General features: G+C 40.3%; 1 protein-coding gene across 1 annotated transcript; it reads right to left on the bottom strand.

Moving 5' to 3' along the window:
- Positions 1-261: 261 nt before the first annotated feature.
- On the bottom strand, positions 262-15981 carry mtmr9 (myotubularin related protein 9). Its single transcript, XM_074685452.1, has 11 exons — positions 15907-15981; positions 15326-15515; positions 13187-13295; positions 12971-13096; positions 12722-12895; positions 12213-12430; positions 10832-10993; positions 10573-10714; positions 10253-10473; positions 9826-9977; positions 262-2736 (listed from the first exon to the last, which is right to left on the bottom strand). Exons 2-11 carry the CDS (start codon positions 15505-15507, stop codon positions 2573-2575), a joined length of 1650 nt encoding a protein of 549 aa, XP_074541553.1. The 5' UTR covers positions 15508-15515; positions 15907-15981; the 3' UTR covers positions 262-2572.
- Positions 15982-22467: the final 6486 nt, after the last annotated feature.

The raw sequence follows: 22467 nt of genomic DNA, 5'->3' as shown, positions 1-22467 counted from the left end.
ATGTTCAGCTGAAGGTCTCCAGTTTACAGGGTCACTCTTTAAACTGGAACATCAGGAGCTGACAGAGACACATTCACATTATCAGGCACAAAGAAGACTATTGTTTAGGAGGTTTTTAAACCAAGTCTATCACAGCTGGGGGTCATCTTTTTCACGGAGGGTACTCCACAAATCAGAAATATTCAGCTCCCAGGCCCTGCCCCCAAAGTTCTTGGACTTTTGGATAGTACAGACTTTGAGAAAACTGAATTGAGAATCACAAAACAGGGCCTCTTTTGTGCTTGAACCTTTAATGGCTTAAATCATAAAAAAAACATTTGATTCTTTAAACATTAATATACTTTTACAGACATGTGACAAGCAGAAACCAAGAACTGTTTTTTTATCCTGCAGTAAGGCATTGCACAAAGCAGATGATACACAACAGCAGACAAAGTGCTGATCATCTTTAAAGTTTTCTGGACAAAGCAAAGCTAACAGAAATATTAGTTTAAGTTAACTTTAACGCACACTGTTTTTTGACTCCACTCATATTTCCGTTCATGCAGCAATAGAAGTATACAGAGCAGCTTGAAGCATCATCCCTTTGTGAAGCTGTGTAACGTAGTGGCTGGAATAAATTTAGTGTGATTATGAACTCTGAAACATGAATCAAACATGTGACCACACAGAAGCGAGCAGAGACAAAACAGTCGAAATATAATAACCCTCTAGCTGCTGTTTGCATGTTAGTCGTTTAAAGTGCTGTCTAAAGCTGTCTCATAGTTTAATGCTTGTAGGAGCTCCCACAGAAACCCACAGACAGGACAGAAATGTGAGTGATAACGTCAGAGCACAGGTTATCAATTGAAGAAATGTCAAATATTTGACTTCCTGTTTCCTCACTGTTCCTAAACTTGAACCCTGAGCTGATAGGAATATCACATTGGAACCAACAGGGTTGGAACTGATATCTTACATTTGTGTGAGCACTTTCTGACATTGGAATATTTTGTACATTAATATGGTGGTGGGGGATCAACGCCACTCGAATACAACTTTCAGAGGTTGGCCATTTAAAAAAAAAATTCTGACTAAAGAATCAAAATTCTGAGATAACAGAGAGAACTTTGACTTCTCTCAAAAGTCAAACTGATTTCATTAAGACATTTAAGTAAAGTCAGGTTTCAAAGTTTGGTCAGAATCCTGACTGGAAACCCAGGGTTGAAAATTTGAAGCAAAAACTTTCAAGTTTTTTTCTCTTTGAGTTTTAGATTAAAGTCAGAATACACACATTATCAGAACTGTAAATTTATAGAATCTGAGAAATCTCAGAACTCTGAAAATGATGAGGTAACAATAAATGTTGGTGTTTGGTCTTTCTGGTGCCCCCATAGGAGCATAAGTATGACTTGAAATCCTTTTCAAATCCAAACTATCCCTGATAGTTCCCTCAAAAGCAGCAGAAGATCTTCATGAGATTTGAAATGAGGTCTTCAGAGGGCTGACCAATCAGAACGAAGGGGGTTTGTGGAGTGGGGAGTCTTAAAAAGACAATGTCTTTCAGACAGAGCCTGAAATAAGGGTTTTCTATGACACCACTTAGAGAATAATAGGGATTTTTTTGAGCTGTAATTTTGTAAAGATACTACGGGGTCACCAGAAGGACAGAATAAAGACTAAAAAAGCACAATACCTCCTCTTTAAGTCAATTTAAATGGAAAAAAAATGTGTCAAGAAGTTTTGTACTCCATGTATGAGTGTGTTTCTGAAACTGTATGTACTCTTAAGAAAGTTGAATAGTTTTGGATCTGAAGCCAAATAAACAGCAGATATGCATTAGTTTGATTATGACCTTGAACAGAATAATAATTATACGAATTTAATTAAATGAAATAAAATGGCACATTTTGATATTTTAACATTTCGAAGCAAAAAGTTTTTTTCTGACTGCAGCAGCCGCGTTCAGTAACATAATTTCTGTCTTCACTCTATCAACACTCACACACGTTCTTTCTGTTTGCATAAAGAGACTGTACTGACCAAACATAAACAGGCTCATTGACATTGAGGTTATATAAAGTTATATATGTTATATAAGACAGCTCTGGAATGTAAAGAAATGATCTGATAGATGTTTAAGAATCCAGTTATTTTAGTCAGAAATGCAGCAGGCACTGACCCTACCTACGCTTATTATGTCATCTCAATGTGCAGGAGAATCACATGCTGCCTTGTAGCACCCTATATGTTACCATAGTTACTCTGCAGTGCTTCAGCGGCATATATTTAATCTACATATTCAGCAGGGTGTCAAGTACTCTGAGGCGATGAGGATCAATGGCAGCAGCTTTTGTCAAAAAATAAAAAAAACTTGGCTTATGTCATACAATTCCTTTACATGTGTGTGCATCAAACTAAAATTTAACAAAATGCTGTGCATAAATCAAAACTACGACTTGGATCATCAATCCACAAAAATTGAAACCTAATCAAACCACTGATCTGATTTTCTTTGTCGTCTTTTCTCGTTTTCTACCTCTTTTCCTGCTCCTGTCCCTCCTCAGTGACCTCATCCTTTCTCTCTCTGTCTCTATGGCGTCTGAAGCAGAGGATCCTCAGTTTCCAGTTCAGCCAGCTGCCGGCGCAGGCTGTTCACTTTGCTCTGGAGCTCTTTGTTGTACTCGATTATGTGAACCATTTCCTCGTAGGCCTCGTCCAGACACCTGGAGGAGCGGTTCCAGCGGAGGAAGACTCCTGGAAGCAGGAGAAGGAGCAATGTAAGTTTTATATGACTGACAAAACATGTTACAAGGAAGGAATCTTCCTTAACACTCCAAAAACATACTACAGTCCAACTTTCAAACTGCAAAAACAGAACTCTAAGCAACCGTTTGTCTAATTTTCAGTAAAATTGTGTTTTTAAACTTCATCTGAGCCACATTCAGCTGACAAGTCCAGAAAGACGTCTAATTTCAAGATATTACAAGACAAAAAAAGACACCTAAAGTGAATGTGCAAACCTGTCAAGAATCATGCCCTCCTACAAGAAATTAGTACAGTTCATTTTTAGTTCCTCAACGGCAGCACACCTGACTCACGAGGAAGCCAACGTGGATGTATCAAACTGCCTTAAAAGTCACTGTTGTCAGGAAAAAAATATTAAAGAAGGGGTATAATGCTGTCCAATATTGTAATCCTGAATATAAAGTAACAATGCTGGATGTTCAGACTGAGCATGTGCAGATTTTCAAACCTCTAAATATTCATATGTTGTAGAAATTCATGAATCTGTCTGTAAACTGATCAAAATGCTCAGTTCCAAAAATGGCACCAATTCTTCACCAGACTTTTTTGAAATTATGAAATCACATTAGTATCTCTAATCTGTTTCATGATAAGTTGAAAGAGTGGGTCTAAATCACCAAGGTCTACTAATAGTTCTGCCCCTGATGGGCCTCCAGAAGCCTGGCCAGTCAGAGAGAAGGGGGTTTGTGGAGCAGGAAGCCTTGAAGAGGGGGTATTGTGCTGTCTTTTAGGCCCCGTTTACATGACGCCGAAAACGGTCGATTCCGCAAACATTTCGTTGCGTTTTGGCCTTCCGTTTAGATGAGACCACTTTGCGTTTTCAGTGAAAATGCAAACTTTTGAAAACGCTCCCCAGAGTGGAAAGATCTGAATCCGCTCCTCCATCCAGCTTCGTGTAAACACAGAGCGGAGCGTCTCAGGGTGAAACGCTGACGTCACCGCATGCGCACTCGCAGTTTCAGGTGAAGGCTCCGCGCTCAGCCACATTTCCAGTTGAGCCAGTAGGTGCGGTAATGCGCGTTATGGTTGGATTGCCGACCGTCTCACACAACAAAACGGCAGAAAAAGAAAGAACAGATGAAGCGACTTGTCCTCCTGGAGTCGTATGAACGCGGATCGTTTCCACGCCATCCTCATGTAAACGCGGGTGGCTTTTGAAAACACAAATGAGGAATAGTTGCAGGAGTCTCTGTGTAAACGGGGCCTTAGTCTTTATTCTGTCCCTCTGGTGCCTCTGTAGAAAATTTTCATGATTCACAGCTCCAAAAAAAATCTGTTTTTTCTCACTGGTGTTTCAGAAAAACCTTACTGTCTGAAACGCTTTGTTTTAGCTGCTGTCTCTTCAAGGCTCCCTGTGGCACAAACCCCCTTCGCTCTGATTGGCCAGCCCTTTAGAGGCCTGTCAGGGGCAAGGCTATGGGCAGACCTTGGTGTTTGAGGCCCTGCCCCTACAAGAAATATTTTTTAATTGTTTTTTTTTTTTAGCTGTAAATCATGAAAGGCTCCTGTGAGGCACCAGAGGGACAGAATACAGACTTAAAAACAGATGATGCCCCCTCTTTAAACAACCACTGAAACCTGGCCTGGTGTCTTGACATTGTAGCGGCAGCACAGGGTGAGATATGATCTTTGTTCAGAACCACAGTGAAGGTTATGAGTCTGACACTAACATTGACACAGACTAATCAGCTGTGAGGAAAGCTCCGATTGTGTAAGCCCACAGTGAAACCTGTGGGTGGGGGACTTTGACAGAGGACAGAGACCTGCATACTGGAAATACGAGCATGACCAAAGAGATGTGCCGCATGACTGGAATGGAGCACATATGAATGACACAGGGCAAGGCTCTGTGTTTGACAGATAAATTAGTGTCTTCGGACTCATGATGATTTTTGAAAGGAACAGAATTTAATAACAACCGTGTCCTACATTAAGACAGCTTTGAAGTATCAGTCTGAGCTTGTAGCAAAAACTCACCTGACTTCATTCTACATGACTCAGCAATTTTCTGTCACACCTCCAGAGTTCAGACCTTAACTTTTGCTGCTCTTTTGCGTTTTCTGTTGTCAGGCTTTAGCAGCATGATCTCGCTGCTAAAGAGATTTTCATCACACCATCAGCCCTCATCAGTGTCAATAATAAGTCTTTAGACCCAGACCTCCATGGGGTCCCTAAAGTAGGCCAAGGAGAGCACGTCACACGCTGAACGGGTTGCATAAGCGGCGTGCCTGCAGGTTTTCACGTGCCGCTCCACTGGTCACATACCTTCCAGTTGGTATAGAAAGAGGGTGGTGCAGGAAGGGGGGCCCCACACAGAGGGCTCCTTCAACCCAATGACCCCTCATTTGTTTGGGCCCCATCCCCCTACTCCACTTTCTGTCTGGCATCTGAATGCTGTAAGCTGATTGGACACTGCTAGCTAAGCAACCAGTGAATTACAATTTGCTGTTAGAGTGATTTCTGGGACATATTTCCTCCACTGAACCACATCCTGAAGAAGCACTTGTGTATTCAATATGTTTGTTTACTCAACTCAACTCAAACTTTATTTATAAAGCACATTTAAAACAACTATAAGTTAGCCATAGTGCTGTACAGATTAAAAGCAGAGCAAATAACCAGATACAACACTAAGATACATAAGACATAAAACCAGAGCAAATATAAGATGAAACAAAATAAAATGAAATAAATTAAAATTATGCCAGATGTCCAACCACCTTGACTTAAAGCCAGGGAGAAGAGGTGAGTCTTAAGAGAAGATTTAAAAACCTCAACTGACCCCGCAGAGTGGGTATGCAGAGGTAAGTTGTTCCACAGCTGTTTAGGGAATTATTCAATTTAACAGAATCCAGCTGAGAGTTGAAGGAGCTTAGAAATGGGTTTCAAATACTGACACAGCTAGGTCCTGTTTGCACAGAAATGTCGACAGAAGAAACTAAAATATTGTTGCAATTTGGGCGCTGATCTACACGGGAATGCCGTTTTGGGCTGAAAACCCAAAACTTATTGAAACAGGTTGTCAAAGAGTCTTTGACAACACTACGCTGTCAATCTGACCCTGCTCAACCCAATTGGGAGGCATTCACGAACAACCTAAGGCGTTGCTAATAATCTCATTTATAAACGTGGATTACAATCAGGGATATATCTAGGAGGGAGACTTTTCCAAGATCACTTAGAAACTCCTCACAGACCATTTATTGTAAATTTATCCAATGTTACTATTAGGGATGGGCAAAAGTAGTATTCCAAATTGTTTAATGGAAGTATATTCTCGTTCTGGTCAGGAAAAGTTTGCACTTAGCCTCTTTTTTTTGGTTTGTAAAAGTGTCTGACCTGATGTGAGAGTAGTCACTTGTAGGAAATATTGTAGATCAGTATCAATAACTAACAGAATCCTCACACTGCGACTGAGAGATGCAGCTGCGAGCAGAAAGCTGTTTGCATCCACTCCACCCACTCAGCCAACTGAGATCTGTGAGAGGGAAGGAGGAGTCCACTTAATAACCCCGGAGATGTGCTGCCAATCCATCCTCAGTATATCATCAGGCTAGGGTTGTGGGGGACATCAGAGGCCACGTGAAAGTCTACGTAAGTGTTCATCAGAGAATAAATGTTGTTATGAAGGTGTGAAGGGATGAGTACCCTGTGTTTATTTTTAGCTGTTGGGCAACATAAGATCATCTCAGTATCATCACAGCTTATTTATCAGCTGCTCATTGGTTTAAAACAGAGAAGAGGAGGGAAGGAAGTGTTTGGATGACGACGAATAAAGTTTGATTTATTAGTCACATTCTGGAGTCAGCTCCTGTGATTCCTGTTTATTACAGGACCTCAGTGTGCAGCAGAGCTAAAGTTAGCATGTGCACTGTATGCCCGCTGACTGATAAGTTGTAGTAAACTATCACAGGCGGTGTCCAGGGCTGGGGCTCGTGTTTCAGAGGGGATACAGAACCTTCTGTGCAAGCTATTATAAGAATTACACGTCAGCCAAACACATCCTGAAGAGGAATGCTGAAAATGTGAAGGTGCTGTGTCAACTATTTGAGGTGAGAGGAGTGAGAGTTTGTCCTGGAAACTTGGTCTAGTGGTGGATTTTTAGAGAGGAAAGCCATAGATTTTTGGTAAATGTATTATTTTTCTGTTGTTTTTATGAAGAAAGCTGTTTCCTTAGGGTATAAAACTCATACATCTTTATATAGAAAAGTAAGGGCATGGAAACTTGACTTCATCACAACAGCAGAGTTCCTTTTCAATAAATATCTGCATTTGTTGTGCAGGATGAAGTACTTACCTATGAAGTTGCTTGGTTTGACTCTGCATTTTGCAAAGTAACCACTGGCGCCCTCTTGAGGCAGCATTACAAACTGTAACCGTCACTCTGATTCAAACTTTGCACAGATCACACAACAGACACCGATCAGCTGCATACTTGTGGCTCTCTCGGCTCTCAAACATAAACCAAAGCACGCGTAACACCAGAACCTCCACGTGATCCTGCAAAGTCCTGCACCCAGAGACTTTCTTAGTCAAACAAGATGATCAAGACTGATCCTAGACTTTAGACAAACAACACTGAGAGTCTTTCAAAAACCAAACTGACATATCACTTTACGTTACAACATGCAAAGCTGACATAACAACTCTGGAAAGGAGATTAATTTTGCTTTAATGCAACTCAAGCAATAGTTTACTAGAGCTTTTCTACAGCTTCCCTACAGATTGAGATTAGAATACAGATTTTACAGATCTACAGATTATAGATTATAGATAGAATAAAATAGGAATGTACGATATTATCGGCACAATATCGGTATTGGCTGATAAAAGCTTAAAAACACGTTTATTGGTATCGGAAGATATGAAAATTTCTGCCGATATGCACAGCCGATAAGGTGCTATTCAGTTAGGATTATTATTATTTTCCATCTGAAAAATAAGCTCCTTAAATAAAATGTAGCACTTCCTTTATTTGCACTGCAGAGCTCTGTGTCTGTCACCAGGTTGTTACAGTAGCTCTAAAATAATCAAATGCAACTTGGTTATGTTTAAAAATGCATTGTACATTTAAAGTTCATGTGATCTAAAGAAATTATTTTTCTGTATTTCAATACTGAATGTCTTGAGTTTGAAAAAATAATACATTTCTTATTTATGGTTAAATCAAATGTTTTTTGTCTTGTTTTATGTGTGTTTCTTAAACAAATAAGACCGTCACAATTAGAGTAACATATAAATTCCAGTACAGGATAGACGTAGCTTTCTTTACAGTGAAAAAAACAAACAAACTTGTGATTATCGGTATCGGTGTCGGTATCGGCCAAAAGGGGTTTCGATATATTGGCATATCGGCAAAAACCCAATATCGTGCACCCCTAGAATAAAATATTTCTTCCTTTAATCTAAAGCAGGAGTTTCAATATAGCTGACGCTGAAACCTCAAATGCAGACAGGAACAAAACATTTGACAGAAATCATCATCTCCAGCTCGCCTACTCACATGCGCACACACACATACACTATACGTGTCATTGTGAAAAAAGGTGTTTCTGTTGCACTTTACAGATAAACTTCAGTATGTTCACTTCTGAAAACCACCTCATGGAGTGACAAAACTTTTTATCAAGATTTGTTTTTTTGAAATTCCAGTACCATTTTTTGTTTTGATATTTAGATTTTGGGCATTTCTGGGTGTAATGGAAACACAACTATTTATTGAACATACACTCAGTCCCTGCAACCTTTTTACTTGAGATTAGTCTCTGGCATTTGGATTCTTCTGAGGCTCCATCCTGTTTAACATTTATATGCTCCCACTGGCTCAGATTATAGAAAACAACAAAGTCAGTTCCCATAATTATGCTGAGGACACACAGCTATATGTCACCATGTCACCAGGTGATCATGGCTGCATACAGGCTCTGGGTAAATGCATTGAACAAATCAATGAGTGGATGAGCCAAAATTTCCTCCAGCTATACAAATAAAAGTGAGATCATTGTTTTTGGATCAGAGAGATTTAAAGTCAGTGAGCAGCTCGAGATGTTAAAGTTAAAAACCACTGACCATGCCAGAAACCTGGGTGTGATCATGGACTCAGACCTGAACTTTAACAAACACATTAAGACAGTTACAAAGTTGGCCTACTATCACTTAAAGAATGCGTCGAGGATTAAAGGACTTGTGTCAGCAGGACCTGGAAAAACTGGTCCATGCTTTTATCTTCAGTTGGCTTGATGACTGTAACAGCATCTCCCTAAAAAAGCAGTCAGAGAGCTGCAGCTGGTTTGGAACTCTGCTGCTAGAGTCCTCACTAAGACCAAGAAAGTGGATCACATCAGTCCAGTTCTGAGGTCTTTACACTGGCCCCCTGTTGGTCAGAGGATAGACTTTAAACACTCCTGCTGGTTTACAAAGCTCTGAATGCATTAGGGCCAAAATACATCAATGATCTTCTAACCTAGTATGGAACCATCAAGACCGTTCAGGTCATCTGGATCCGGTCTGCTTTCAGTCCCCAGAAACCGAACCAAAAATGGAGAAACAGCACTCAGCTTCTATGCTCCAAATATCTGGAACAAACTGCCAGAAAATATCAGGTCTGCTGAAACTCTGGGCTCCTTTAAATCCAGGTTGAAGACCCACCTTTTTACAGCTGCTTTTTATTAGAGAATTTTAATAAATCATTTAAAAAAATTTTTTAACCGCACAACTCTGCACTGCAACTTTTATGTTTATATCTTAAAATCAGTTTTAACTTTTTTTTGTATCTTATTATTTTTATCTGCTTTTTAATTGAATTTTGATTTTTTTTAATGTTTTCTCTGTAAAGCATTTTGAATTGCCTTGCTGAAATGTGCTATATAAATTACTTGTCTTGCCTTACTGGACAGAACGGCTTGGAAAAGGCGTGAAATGTGGGAAGAAAGTGGGTGTGACATCCATCTCATCCCACCAGGAACTGGTTTAAATCCCGAACAAGGACTGCAGCCCATTTGTACTGGGCTCCAGCTTTTCGTGGCTTTCTGTTCTTACCTTCCCACAGCAGTAGACTCTGAGGAGCCACGGACGGCCAGATCACCAGACTGTTGGCTTCATAGAGCGGGTTGGTCAGACGCTCCAGCTCTTGGGGCCGATTCACCCAAGACCAGAGAGAGACGGTCTTCTCAGGCAGGGACAGTTTGGTTCTGCAGGAAGGGCGAGAGATGCTGTTACTTTTCAATGACAACAGAGGGGGAAGAATCTGTGAAACAACATCTGGACGATTTTATTCATGAAGGTGGAACTTTGGAGCTGACTTTGGAAAACTCGCCTAATCCACATCTGTTTCAGTAAATCTGATTAGAAAGCAGTGATTAAAGAATGTGAAGGACGAGGCTCTGGCAGTGATGATTTTTGTTTTATCCTCCAATGACACACACACAAATCTCACAGATACAGTGAGCACAAGCTGGTGGATTACCTCTCCGCTGTGCTGTTAGCCAGGAATGTGCCAAACTGAGAAGCATAAGCGTGCTCAAACAGAAGCACCAGGAAGCTCTCACTGAACTGGAACGAACAGGGAAACTGGCGAAGGATCTGCCACACACAGTCCAAGAAGAGCAGGAAGACTGGAGCTTCCTGTCGGGGTTTGCTGTTGGAGTAGGCGGACTGAGCGCAGCGCTGATGGAATGGATGACCCGCCTGAAACAATCAATCAATCAAAGAGGCGACATCAGTGGCTTTAATTCTGTGTGAAATTTCAAGCTTTGAATCCATCAGTATCTAAACATCTGGGCTCACCTGGAGCCACTCTCGCTCCACCAGGCCCTGGAAGCCTCTGATGGTCCTGCAGGCCGGGTCGAGGATGATCTGAGCAAGAGAGGTGACCTGCAGGGTAGAGTCTGTGCCCTCTGTGCCGTGAACCAGCACTGATGCCCCCTCTCTGACAAAAACAAACAAACACAACCTGACTGCTTTAAAACATCAATATCAATTTATGTTACAGAAAATTAGAAAGATGCGTTTTTTTGCAACAGGAAGTGAAGGTTTGTCTCCTCACCTGTCGATACACTGTGCAGCGAGGCACGCTGTGGTGAGAATCTCTTTGACATGAGTCTGCCAGTTTGAAGCCTCCAGCTTGCTCAGCCAGCGGTCCATGCTGTGCGACTGGTCGTTACACGCCTCCACCAGCTTAATGAGGCTCTCCTGGAGGATGTTCGACCTGAAAGGGACACATTTATCTTGGCAGATCAGAACAGGGTTGTCCAAATATCTCATACTGACATATCTATTAACCTTAAAGGTACAGTATGCAGGATTTTCCTAAAAAAAATACAATAAAATGTCATCTTTTGCAGGAATAATCCTGCTCAATCTTCTCCTGTGGGCCTCTATACAAGTGTGTCAGTGTCTGCCTCAACCCCCTCCTCAGCCTGTGTGTTGATGTTTTGATGTTTTTGCTTTGTTGTACGTGTGGTTACTTCGGCCAATCACAATGCATCCAGTGTGCAAGTGACTTTGCTTTTTGATAATTGTAAGTCGAAGAAGCAAATCAGAGCAGCTACAATAGTGGACGTAGCGCAGAGGAAGAGAGACACAACCAAAGTAAAATGAAACTCTAAACAGATAAAGCTTTTTCCTAAACAAGGCTGAAGCTTGGCTTGACTTTCACTCCCGTCCGGGAGCTTGGAGAGCAGCACGGTACGAAGGGTGATGCGATTTGGCTTTCTGCTAACCAGGTATGTGTCAAATACCCAAGATTAGCTTGTGCTAACATGCCGAGTAAGGTGCATGGCTCTCCAGTCTCTTCATCGTAGGGACATGATGCTGCGGGTGGTTGCTAGACTACTGAGTGTGTTTACCTAGCTAGCGTTAGAGGCAGTGGGTGTGTGCTGCCGCTGGCACTGAGCTCAGGCGTTGAAGTAACGCCTGAGCTCTCTATATGGAAAACACCAGTCTCTAAGTGTGGTCAAACATCCTTGTGCCATCACTACAGATTGATGAAATCAAACTGAGATGATACCAGATGATCAGTGGTCAGTTTTCTGCATTGTTACGTGCTGCATTAACATCAGCAAACTCTGCTTCTGACCAATAAAATTGTTCTCCATTAGAGGCGATATGGGCAAAATATGTCAGGATGTTTTTATGGCAGGATCAGGATCTGGATTTTGTCTTTAAAAGTATTTTGACCTCAACTGCTTATAGCCTCAAATATTTCTGATTTCTTCTTTGGTGTGCACTATTTAACACCTTTTCTGCATTATTTAATCATGTAAGTCTGGTCTTGTGACCTCTGATGTGTTTTATGAACTCTCACATTTCTACATGTGTCAGCTGTAAGAGTTGTTGAGTTTCTACAGAATGCACAGAGCTGTAGCTTTAGACATATAGATTAGATTTAGAGCAGAATGAAATTAATAAAAACAAAGTCCCCCCACCTCTCGATGGCCTTGTGGATCCTCCTCCACTGTGGGTAGCTCGCCTCTGTCTCAAACCCTCCTCCTCGAGCTTTGGCCTGCTGAGCCACATTGATAGTGCGAGTGTCAATGATGTAGCCGCGTTTTCCTGGCCGCAGGGTGGCGTTAATCAGCTTCTCGTCTTCCTTGCAGCGCCTCCCGTTGGTGCCTGTGAGTGGCTGACCTGCTCGCATCATCACCTAGAAGTGAAAGCCAGATACAGACTGTATAATACAAGAATGTATAGTCTGGGAACTTACCCATACACAGTTGAGCCTGTTGGAGAAAGGTGGTGTGTGGGAAACTCTGAGCTCAACCCAGCTCCATTGGAACCAGGTTGTAAACATGATTAATTTTTCCTTTTTTAAATACATATCTGTGTGGTTTCTGGTGTTTCTGCAGCCAGCCTCTAGTGGACAATAAAGGGACTGCAATTTTTCTGCACATCCTACTTTTCCAAGACTTGAATCTCCAGTTTCCCAGATACTCACCATCCCATTCTTTTTGTGGTAGTAGCTCAGCACAGGAAAGCGCCCTCCGTGTCGAAAGGTCGCGACTTTCTTCAACGTCTCATCGTCGACGTCTTTCGGCACAGCCACTAGAGGGGGGTACGACGAACACACGCTGAAGTCCTTGTTGACCTCGCTCAGTCTCCACTCGTCCGTCTGAAAATGTTAAAGAGGGAAAAGGTTCAGGACTCAAAACTGTGAGCTGGAAGTTTTTGTTATCTGTATCCGTACCATGGACTCCAGATCTTTAAAGACGTCCTCTGGAAGAAAAGAGTTCCAGCCGTCTTCAATGACTTCAAACATGGGCCGGTAGAAGAAAGGGTACATTAGGGAGACCGAATCCAGAGTGGATAAAGCCTGGAGAGGAATAAAGAATGAGTACAAGAAAAAAGACATGCAGGAATCTATTTGTTGTCAGAAATAAAACATTTCCAGTTCTTTTTTTACCTCTATGGAGCTGGCGATGTTGAGACACTCCTCCATGCCGGGGATATCGAGCTGGATCACCCTCAGGTCTTTGCATTTCACTATGACAGTTCCCAGAGAGCCCACAAATCTGAAAGAGGAAATGGAGAGAGGTTTGGTGAAACTCTTTTCTGGTGAATAAATAAAGTCTAGTTTTATTTTACAGTTTCATCAATAAATGTATGTGCTTAAAAGCAAACTCTTTTTATTATCTTCACAGATTGGAGCACTCATGTTGTCCTGTTGTGTAACAGTTGCTTCCCCTGCAGCTCCACGCCCTTCTCAACCACAAAAATTTCAATTCCCAACCTGTGGGAAAGAGTTTTGTGCCAACGCTCAGTCTGAATCAAACTTCCTGCCAAATGCTTTCAGATCCTCCTCTTCACAGGGGAAGTGTGAGACAAATCAGAAAGAGAGCAGTGGATGGATGGAGAGACTTTTTCTTTAACCGACTAGACTCTGTTTTAAAAACAGGTTTTAAAACATCACAACACATTTATAAATAACTTTGCCCTGTGGTTTTCTCAGCCAATTAATTTCACTTCTCTGTAATGACACAAATAAAAGCTCTGATCTCTGCCGTTTGTTTGGCTCTCATTAAAATGACTGTGTGCAAACAGGCTGACTCATCAGTGCATTAATGACTGTGAAGCATAGCATAGATAAGTGCATCATTATTACAGCAAATAAGCCCTCACTACCCATGCTTCCTATATTACAATGAACACAGCAGCAGTGTTTATCCTTATACACAAACTAGAGTTACACAAACTGTTAACAGAGCCCCAAAATGATGGGTCTGTTTCACTGCAGTCATCCCACAAATGGTGATCTGATGCCATCCTCAGGAGTGAAACAAAAACAGCAGAGGAGCTGCCTGAGCTCAGTCAAAGAGCACAGAAACAACCTGTGCTTTTGAAAAAGGAGGGTATAAAAACACTTCACTGTTCATGGTTAAACATGCAGTCATTTCTATGAATATAGGATAGTGGAAGCTGCATAAAAACGCAAACAACTGCACAAAGCAGAAGTTAATCACTGGATTTTCTCATGGTTGCCCAAGTACCCTTAGCCCACAGGGTGTGCTCCAGCTTTTTCTAACAGCTCTCTACAAACTCCTCTCCCTGTTTTCATCACAACTGATATCCAGGCTCTCACTGGCCATCTGTCTTTTCCTTTAGAGCTGTGCAATAGGTAAAGCAGTAACAGATTTTTTCCACAGTTGGAAGTGTTAGAAGGGCTTTCCTCGCTGAGAGCCTATCCTGATAATTGAGGCACAAACAGCTCATGTTTTATGCCAAACTGCAGGTGATCAGTGATTTATAAGTTTGGTCTACTATTGCTTCATGAGTATGAAGCAATAGTAGTAGGAGTATGAAATACATCATTAGAAAATATCCACCCAAAGCACTGAAATCAACATTTCCTCGGTTATGGACCTGATACGCTGAAGAGAAATACAAAGCTCATACTGTTACTAAGGAGATCAAGGAGAGAGGAGGGAAATAGAAAAGGGGAAAAAAACTGAAAACTGAAAAAAATTAGCATAAATTTAAACTAAGGACCAAACATTACATTTACATTTATCATCATGTTGAAGTTTTATCATAGGCTTTATTATTTCTTTTAACTAAAACCTAAAACCTAATGAACACTACCCAGTACCTTGAGACATCACAGTGTATGTGTTTATAAAGTACAGAGTACCACAGAGAGAGAGTGTGTGTTTTATAAGAGAGAGAGTGTGTTTTATAAGAATAAATTCAGTGCTCATGCATGCAGACATTCAAGATGACTAACAGCTGATCCAGCATTGTTCAAGAAAGGAAGTCTCATGATTCTGAAAATATGTAATAAAAATAAAAATAATGATACTAGTTTATTAGTGCAAAAGATGACTTGCTGAACGCTGAATCACTAGTGTTAAGGCGATGTTTAAAAAGACAGGTGACATCTCGGAAAAAGACGTAACTGGCAACAATCAGTGAAAGTGGGCTTGGGCTTGAGCCCCAGAACAGTTTCATAAAAGAGTCAAATTGTGTCATTTTGTCTGCTAAATCCAGTTCATTAAACTACATGAACATCAGGGACAGTGCACAAAACAAAGAGGGTGAGTGCTACCTCTTCTCTATGGAGTCGATGTTGGAGTGAAGCAGCCACAGCTCCTCCGTGTTGTCCTGTCTGGAGGAGAGAATCAGGTGATGGCCAGTCAGACACAGAGTCCCCTCCACAGTGGGCAGAAAAGGCCGATGTAAAACAACCCCGTCCACCCTGGGGGTCTTTATCAGCTCGGCGAACTCCATGACCGCACCTGGGGGAATACAGTGCACACACAGGAGCGAGGTAAGGTGTGTGACTTCAGTATTATCTAACTTATAAACCTTCACTAAGGCGTTGATTTAAGGCTCTCTTGCAAAGACAGACAAACTGAAGCTCTGCTGAGCTTATTTGAAATAAAATTTATACGAAAGATGTCGCATGTCATTTTGAAATCTGTCAATTCAGATTGAATCTGTCGGCTAGCTCCAGTTAGCTTGATTCAGGAAATGAATCGCCGAACGTTCCCGAGCTAGCCCTCTCTGACAGAGAACTACAGATCATGTCCGTCGCTTTAAAGTTTCCGTGAAACAGTAAATTCAAAAACATCCGATGAGAAACAGTTTTTTTATATCTTAATGCTAAAATATTTTATTCCGAATTACCTGATTCTTCACTGCTTCAGCTGATATCGGGCGAGTCTGGTACGTTCACAAAAACAAACCGACTGGAAGGAAGGAACTTCAGAATCTTGGTTCCGGGTCGTTGTTTTACCAAATATTTTTAAAAGTACGCTACAATTTCATACGCAGGCCCGTTTCTATACCAGAAAAGTCTTTTTTTGCGTAACGGGCTTCCAGTTTCATGATGGAAATGATTTTTTTTTTGTTAAATTAAGTAAATATCTTGTATCAAAGGCTAGTTGAAACCAAAATTTGCAAAATGTATCATAAAAATGCAATTTTTTGTGTATCATTGTGTACATTTGTTCCTATCGAGCACTTATAGACACTTTCTCCTCTCTTTAAGCAATATTAGCACAGGTTGTTGCTACATGGGTAGCTTTTATTTAAGAGGGATAAATGAGAGAATATGAGAGGAAAATAATAGATAAAAACAGGGTACGTTTTATTCCTTATCCCCATTTATCCCCTTTAGTTTCCACAAAGTGGTTGCCAGTCTCACTTTACTACAAGCAACAAAACAAAAATAATTTTAAAAACGTATATTGCTGCAAATAAGGAAATAGAAGCTAAGAATATGATGTAAAAAGTAAATAAATAAAAATACATGATTAAATTAGGTATCAAAAAGTAGCATAATAAAACAAAGCAATGAAAAACGTGGTCTAAGTACCAAAAACTAAGGATATAAAGGTAAAACAAACAAACAAAAGCTAATTAATTTAAAAAGTGAAAAATAAATTGATTAATAAAGATTTACTGAGATTTACTTTATTTCACAGGTTATTTCTAACCATTGCTCAGTGTAGGTTGGGTCAGTTTTTAGACATTTCCTTTGGACATCTTCTGTGTTTGCAGTCAGGAGAATTTGTGCAAGTCTCATCCTCAACATACATCAAAAACTGGGCACAACATGGTAGTCAGACATTCAACATCACCTCCAGCTGCTGCTGTCACTTCACTGATACATTTTACAGCTCATGCAATATTTTCCCAACGGATTTCTCGCCTTGTGGTAGAAAAGGGTGAGCTTCATTGTGTCTGACATTTTCTTCTCAAGTCTGCCAACATTTTCTTTCTTTCAACACTTTTATATAACATAAATTTTCCGATTTCAACTGCTATCAGAAAGTTGGTTATGTGTTCTGTGCAGTGTAATCACTCACTGAATTATTGTTTCTCTTTTATTTTCAAATATGTGCATAGTTTCCAATCTATCCACACTGTCTTTACTGTGTGGATTTCATGTCAAACAAAGAGAAAATATTTCAACCAGTGAAATCAATGATAATTTACTAGTTAATCAATACGATTTTTACTGAATAGATATTTGCACGTGGCTAAATGTTTTGGGGTTCGGTCCTCAGCAATGCTGTGAAAAATGTCCGAACCACATATTTTATTTACCTTTTCATGATGATGATGATGATGATGATGATGATGATGTTAAAACTGATAAATATCATTAAGTGAGGTAAATTAATATTTCTCACATGTGAAGATGAATAATCATGCATCTACAGTATCATCATTTAACTTCAGCTTTATTCAATATCAAACAACATCAAAATGGACACTAGGTGGTGATATTGAACAAATTTTAGGGGAGCATTGTGGCATTAATTGTGAATTAAAGAAGCCTATCAAGTCATCAAGGATGACTTGATTTCAGAAACCTGAAAGGTAAATTTTGCAAAAACCTGTGAGGCAAATGACTGTAAAATTGAGGTATGATTATAAACCGTATGCACATTTGTGTATTATTTTGGTTGGTGGACCTCCAACATGCGTAGGTGGTAAATAAATAAGATCCAACAAAACAGGGTGTTTACTATTTGATAAATGCGCAAAAGCAATCTTGTACCTGTATATCCCAGGAACAAAAAAGTTAGGGCTTGGAATATCCTACAAAGGGGCGTAAATTGGCATCAATAGCGTCCATATAGTAAGACTAACAAGCAATTACTGACCAACACATGGGAGGGAAAGATGAGAAGCTCTCAGGGGACAGATTTAAAAAAGGGATCCATCCTTCTTGGATGGCTGGGGATTGAAAAGGAGCCATATGGAAAAATAGCAATTACAGTAAAGTGAGGAAAAGTGTGAAAAAAACTGCAGCCTGGGGATTTTTTTTTTTTTTTACCTCTAATGCTTCCAAGGAGAGGGTGAAGAAGAAGAAGAAGAAGAAGAAGAAGAAGAAGAAGAAGAAGAAGAAGAAAAAGAAGAAGAAGAAGAAGAAGAAGCCTGTTTACTTTTGACATGTCTTTGTCAGTGCATGCATGTGAGTGATGTATTGCAAATCAGCGCCATATTTGCTTCTCTTGCAGCCTGTCTCAGGGCTTCACAATGGATGATTTGCTCCGGCCAGCATCACACAGCAGAAGAGGAAGAAGACGAAGACTAAGTGTGCGGCTGCCAGGGCTCAATTGAATGTGAAACCCAGCGTTGCTTTACAAACCAAATATCCACTCTTCCTCTTCGGAAAAGTTGCCATGCTGTGGCCTTTTGCAAGAAGATAAAGATTGCTTTCAAAGTAAATATCTTCTCTCTACAGAGGAACCTGGGCGCTGTGTTTTTATCTAAGATGCTCAGAGACTCAGTGCATGCGAAGGAGATGATTAACTGAAGCATAAAGGTTTATTTGTATTGTTGGAGGTGACTTGGAGAAACATTTATTGATTCATTCTGTATTTAAAATCCTGGATGAGTTTTCACCGAGGGGCTCCTGACTCAGATTCTGACATTTCTTGACTTGAGTTTAGAGCATTTCTGGAAGACTCTGCTGCTAATTTTAGGGCCTGACAGTTTGTCCTCACACCTACACCATTACTCAGCCTTCATTTAGTGTCTGATGGAGACAATATCTCATGCATCCTTCTGTTCTGTAGGCTTGTTTGGCGTTTATTCTGCTGTTTGGTTATTTCGGGCCTGTCCAGTGAATCAGAGCAGTCTGTCATTGCAGATAATGGTGGCTTGATGGTGGGTGCAGGGGCTGATAACAGCTGTTATCCAGAAGCTCAGTGATAAACTTCTTCTTTAGTTTATGTTGATGAATATTGGCAGTTATTTGGTCCAGCTTGTACAAGCCTCAGGGGTTCAAATGTGAAACATATTGAATGATTCATCCCTCATTATATTCCTTGCATTATTTATCATGTGCAGCACACGCTACATGTGGGCTGCTGTGTAAACCATCTAAGCCTGAGCAATGCAGGCTATATCTGTTTCTACTTTCCCTTACTCTAACTTTCCTACATCATTAGAGTCATGTGCTTTTCATTTTCTTGTCCTCTTACTCAGTTTATGAGATTTCATTTCATTTTCTCAAGATAGACCCAAAACTGAGGTCATGTTCCAGAAATAATAACTATATTTAGGGGGCTGCACGGTGGTGCAACGGTTAGCGCTGCAGCCTCACAGCAAGAAGGTCACCGGTTCAAATCCCCACCTCGGCCGGTGGGTCTTTCTGTGTGGAGTTTGCATGTTCTCCCCGTGCATGCGTGGGTTCTCTCCGGGTACTCCGGCTTCCTCCCACAGTCCAAAAACATGCTTACCAGGTTAATTGGTCACACCAAATTGTCCCTAGGTGTGAGTGTGTGCGTGCACGGTTGTCGGTCTATGTGTCAGCCCTGCGATTGACTGGCGACCAGTCCAGGGTGCCTCTCGCCCAATGATTGCTGGGATAGGCTCCAGCCACCCGCGACCCTGTAACAGGATAAGCGGTATAGAAAATGGATGGATGGATAACTATATTTAGCCAAAGATCCGGGAACTAAGGTAGATTAGCAGCTTTAATGCAAAAATGAATTGGGACATTATCCAAGAGACTATTTTTTATGTTCCACTACGATATCATTAAATGAGAAACATTACAACACAACATGTACGTACACTGTGATTTGAAATCACAAGATGTGGTTCATTGCAATGGATACATCACAGTTTGCTGTAGTATGAAACAATATGGTAACATACCACACACTCTAAAACAGTATACAAGGACTTGTTTATACAGTACAGCAGAATTCAATAAAATGGGTATAATTATGTAACTTTACGTTGCATTACAGAACCATTTGTTACGTTGTGCTATTTTATGTTATGCTACTTTATGTTAATGTTACTTCATTTTCCATTACTTTACCTAAGGTCACTTTCATTACATCACCTATTAATAGGTCCCTTCATGCTGCATAATGTCACCTATCTTTGTTATTTTATGTTATATTACATCACCTCACTTTACCCTGCAAAATCATAAACAAGTCAAGTTACACCACATCACCTCACATCACAAATCATTATGTTACACTCTTACACTTTTTCACGTTAAATTAAGTTATGAAACAATTTTTTATGTTGTGCTTTGTTGTATTATGTTATGCAAAGTTATGCACTAAGTTTTTTTACACTACAAAATGTTATTCTATGTTACGTTATAGTACATTACATTATTCTAGGTTGTGTTATTCTTGGTTACTTTATTCTAAATTATGCTATTCCATATTACCCAATTCCACATTATGTCTACATTAAGTTATTCTAAATTAAGTTATGTTATTTCACTCTTTGATGTCATCTGGCTTGGCTCAAAGTAAAATGGTCATAATAACTGCTCCCCCTGGTGTCTGGCTGCAGTATAGTTCAAAAACTCCATCTTCCCAGTCATTCCAATTGAGCTGTGGTCAAACCTTATAAAAAACACCTGGTAGAAATGTTTCTCACGCCTGTATGCTGTGGTGATATGAAGATATTATTGAGCTGCATTGTGTTCAAGTCCTCTTTTTCTTAAAGGTTCTTTTTTTTCATTAGCTATTAGAGGTTAAAAATCCTGTTTTGGGTCATGTTTAACGATGATTGAAAGCTGCTGTTCTTGTTGTCTCTAGTTCTTTTTTTTTTTTTTTTTTTTTTTTCAAGAATAGTAAAATAGGGAGAGCCAAGAAGACATTAGACTTTAAAAAGTAAAAAATATATTTCATTTGACCCCCTGCTCCTTACAGAGTCTGTACTACGCAGACTCTGGCTGCACAATGGTGGCGGGGGTATTTTGGCCTCAAAACTGTGCAATTGTAAAAGGAGGAGCCAAGCTGACCATTGTATATGCAGTCTATGGTTACACTGGGTTAAGTCACACCACAGTTTACATTATTTCGGCATTATGCTATTCCACATTGTGTCTATGTTAAGTTCTTCTAAGTTAAGATAAGTTAAGTTAGACCAAATTGTCTCACACTAGTTTGTGCTGCAGTACATTATAGAGCCCCATGCTACGTTACTTTACATTATAATACTTTGCACAACATTATAATACACTACAACGTCACATCATATGAGGATATAGCACGATAGCGCATGGCATGGGATAACAAAATTAATGGATATAACACACTATCATGCTATATGGTATAAGGTTTACAGGGTACAGGAAGATGTTAGACTTGATAACACTAAATAAGAACTGAGGTGTGAGTGTATGCATGGTTGTCCTTATTTGCATGTTAGCCCAGTGATAAGCTGGATAACTGCTCTGGATGTATTTTACCTTTCTGTGTGTGTGTGTCCTGTAAAGTATGATTTTAGTATTGTTGCATGTTCTTTTAAAAGCCTTAGCAGCAGATAATCACACATGAGCTGACCTGTCGCTGACTTCTACTTGCATTGATTTACATTCCTGAAGGGCACAGACTTTTTAGAATAACCATTAAATAAAGAACATTTCCCACAGTGCATCATTGATTTACTCCATCTGCTTAAAGGATACAGGATTTATATTTGAAGGACAGCTGGCTGCAAAGCATCATTTCAGCTTACTCCTGCAGGAGGTGTGTGTCACAGTACGTCTGATTTATTTAGCCCACTCCCACCAAACCTTATTCTTTCAATTATTTTGTTACAATACAACTTTTTTTTAGTCTGCTTCAGTGTCCTCCCACTGTCTGTCCTGCGTAGACACACTGTTAAAATGTAAAATGAGTGACGTGACTGAAATTTGATTCATAATACAAACAGGTGTCTTGTTATTCCATTATGTTAAAGGATGAATTGAACCGACTCTTGTCTCCTGTGACCGTCCGAGCTCAGTGTGGCCACACAGTGAGCTGCTCAGGAGGAACTGACCTTACAGCCCTGAGCAAGAGGAGAAGATGAGGGTCTTTCAGATGGAACAGGTCTCATGATGCGCACACAGTTATACCCAGGGTAAACATCGGTCTCTCTGTAATCTCTGCCCTCAGGTGGGGACGATTTTCTGGGGTTTTTAATGCAACATCACATTGACTTCTCATGAATTTCCAAAACAAAAGACTCCTGTCCTTCTGTCTCTCTCTGTGCACCATCCTGGATGGATTAAAAAAAAGCACACAACAACAATCCCCTGTGACAAGCACTGGTATTAATGGAAAACAATCAAATAGTGCACGATGTTTCATAAGCATGCTGGGACATATGGTCATGTTGTGATGCCTTCAAATCAAATTAAATGCACCCTGACAGAATCTTTCACTGACCTAGTTTTAAAGTAACTCCACTGGCATGAGACATATG

This window comes from Halichoeres trimaculatus, unplaced genomic scaffold (genome assembly GCF_033239565.1).
Source record: "Halichoeres trimaculatus isolate MK-OKI-2021-1 unplaced genomic scaffold, fHalTri1.1 fHalTri1_scaffold_13, whole genome shotgun sequence".
NCBI classification, from domain to species: Eukaryota; Metazoa; Chordata; class Actinopteri; order Labriformes; family Labridae; genus Halichoeres; species Halichoeres trimaculatus.
The sequence above is the reverse complement of the archived record's forward strand: the minus strand, read 5'-3'. Positions and strand labels throughout refer to the sequence as shown.

Excerpts from the sequence above, each read along its gene's own strand:
- mtmr9 (XM_074685452.1), bottom strand. The coding sequence starts at position 15,507 with ATGGAGTTCGCCGAGCTGATAAAGACCCCCAGGGTGGACGGGGTTGTT. Across the intron at positions 12,896-12,970 it reads TTAAAGATCTGGAGTCCATG|ACGGACGAGTGGAGACTGAG; the intron begins GTACGGATACAG and ends TAACATTTTCAG. Across the intron at positions 2,737-9,825 it reads GAGTCTACTGCTGTGGGAAG|GAGTCTTCCTCCGCTGGAAC; the intron begins GTAAGAACAGAA and ends TCCTGCTTCCAG.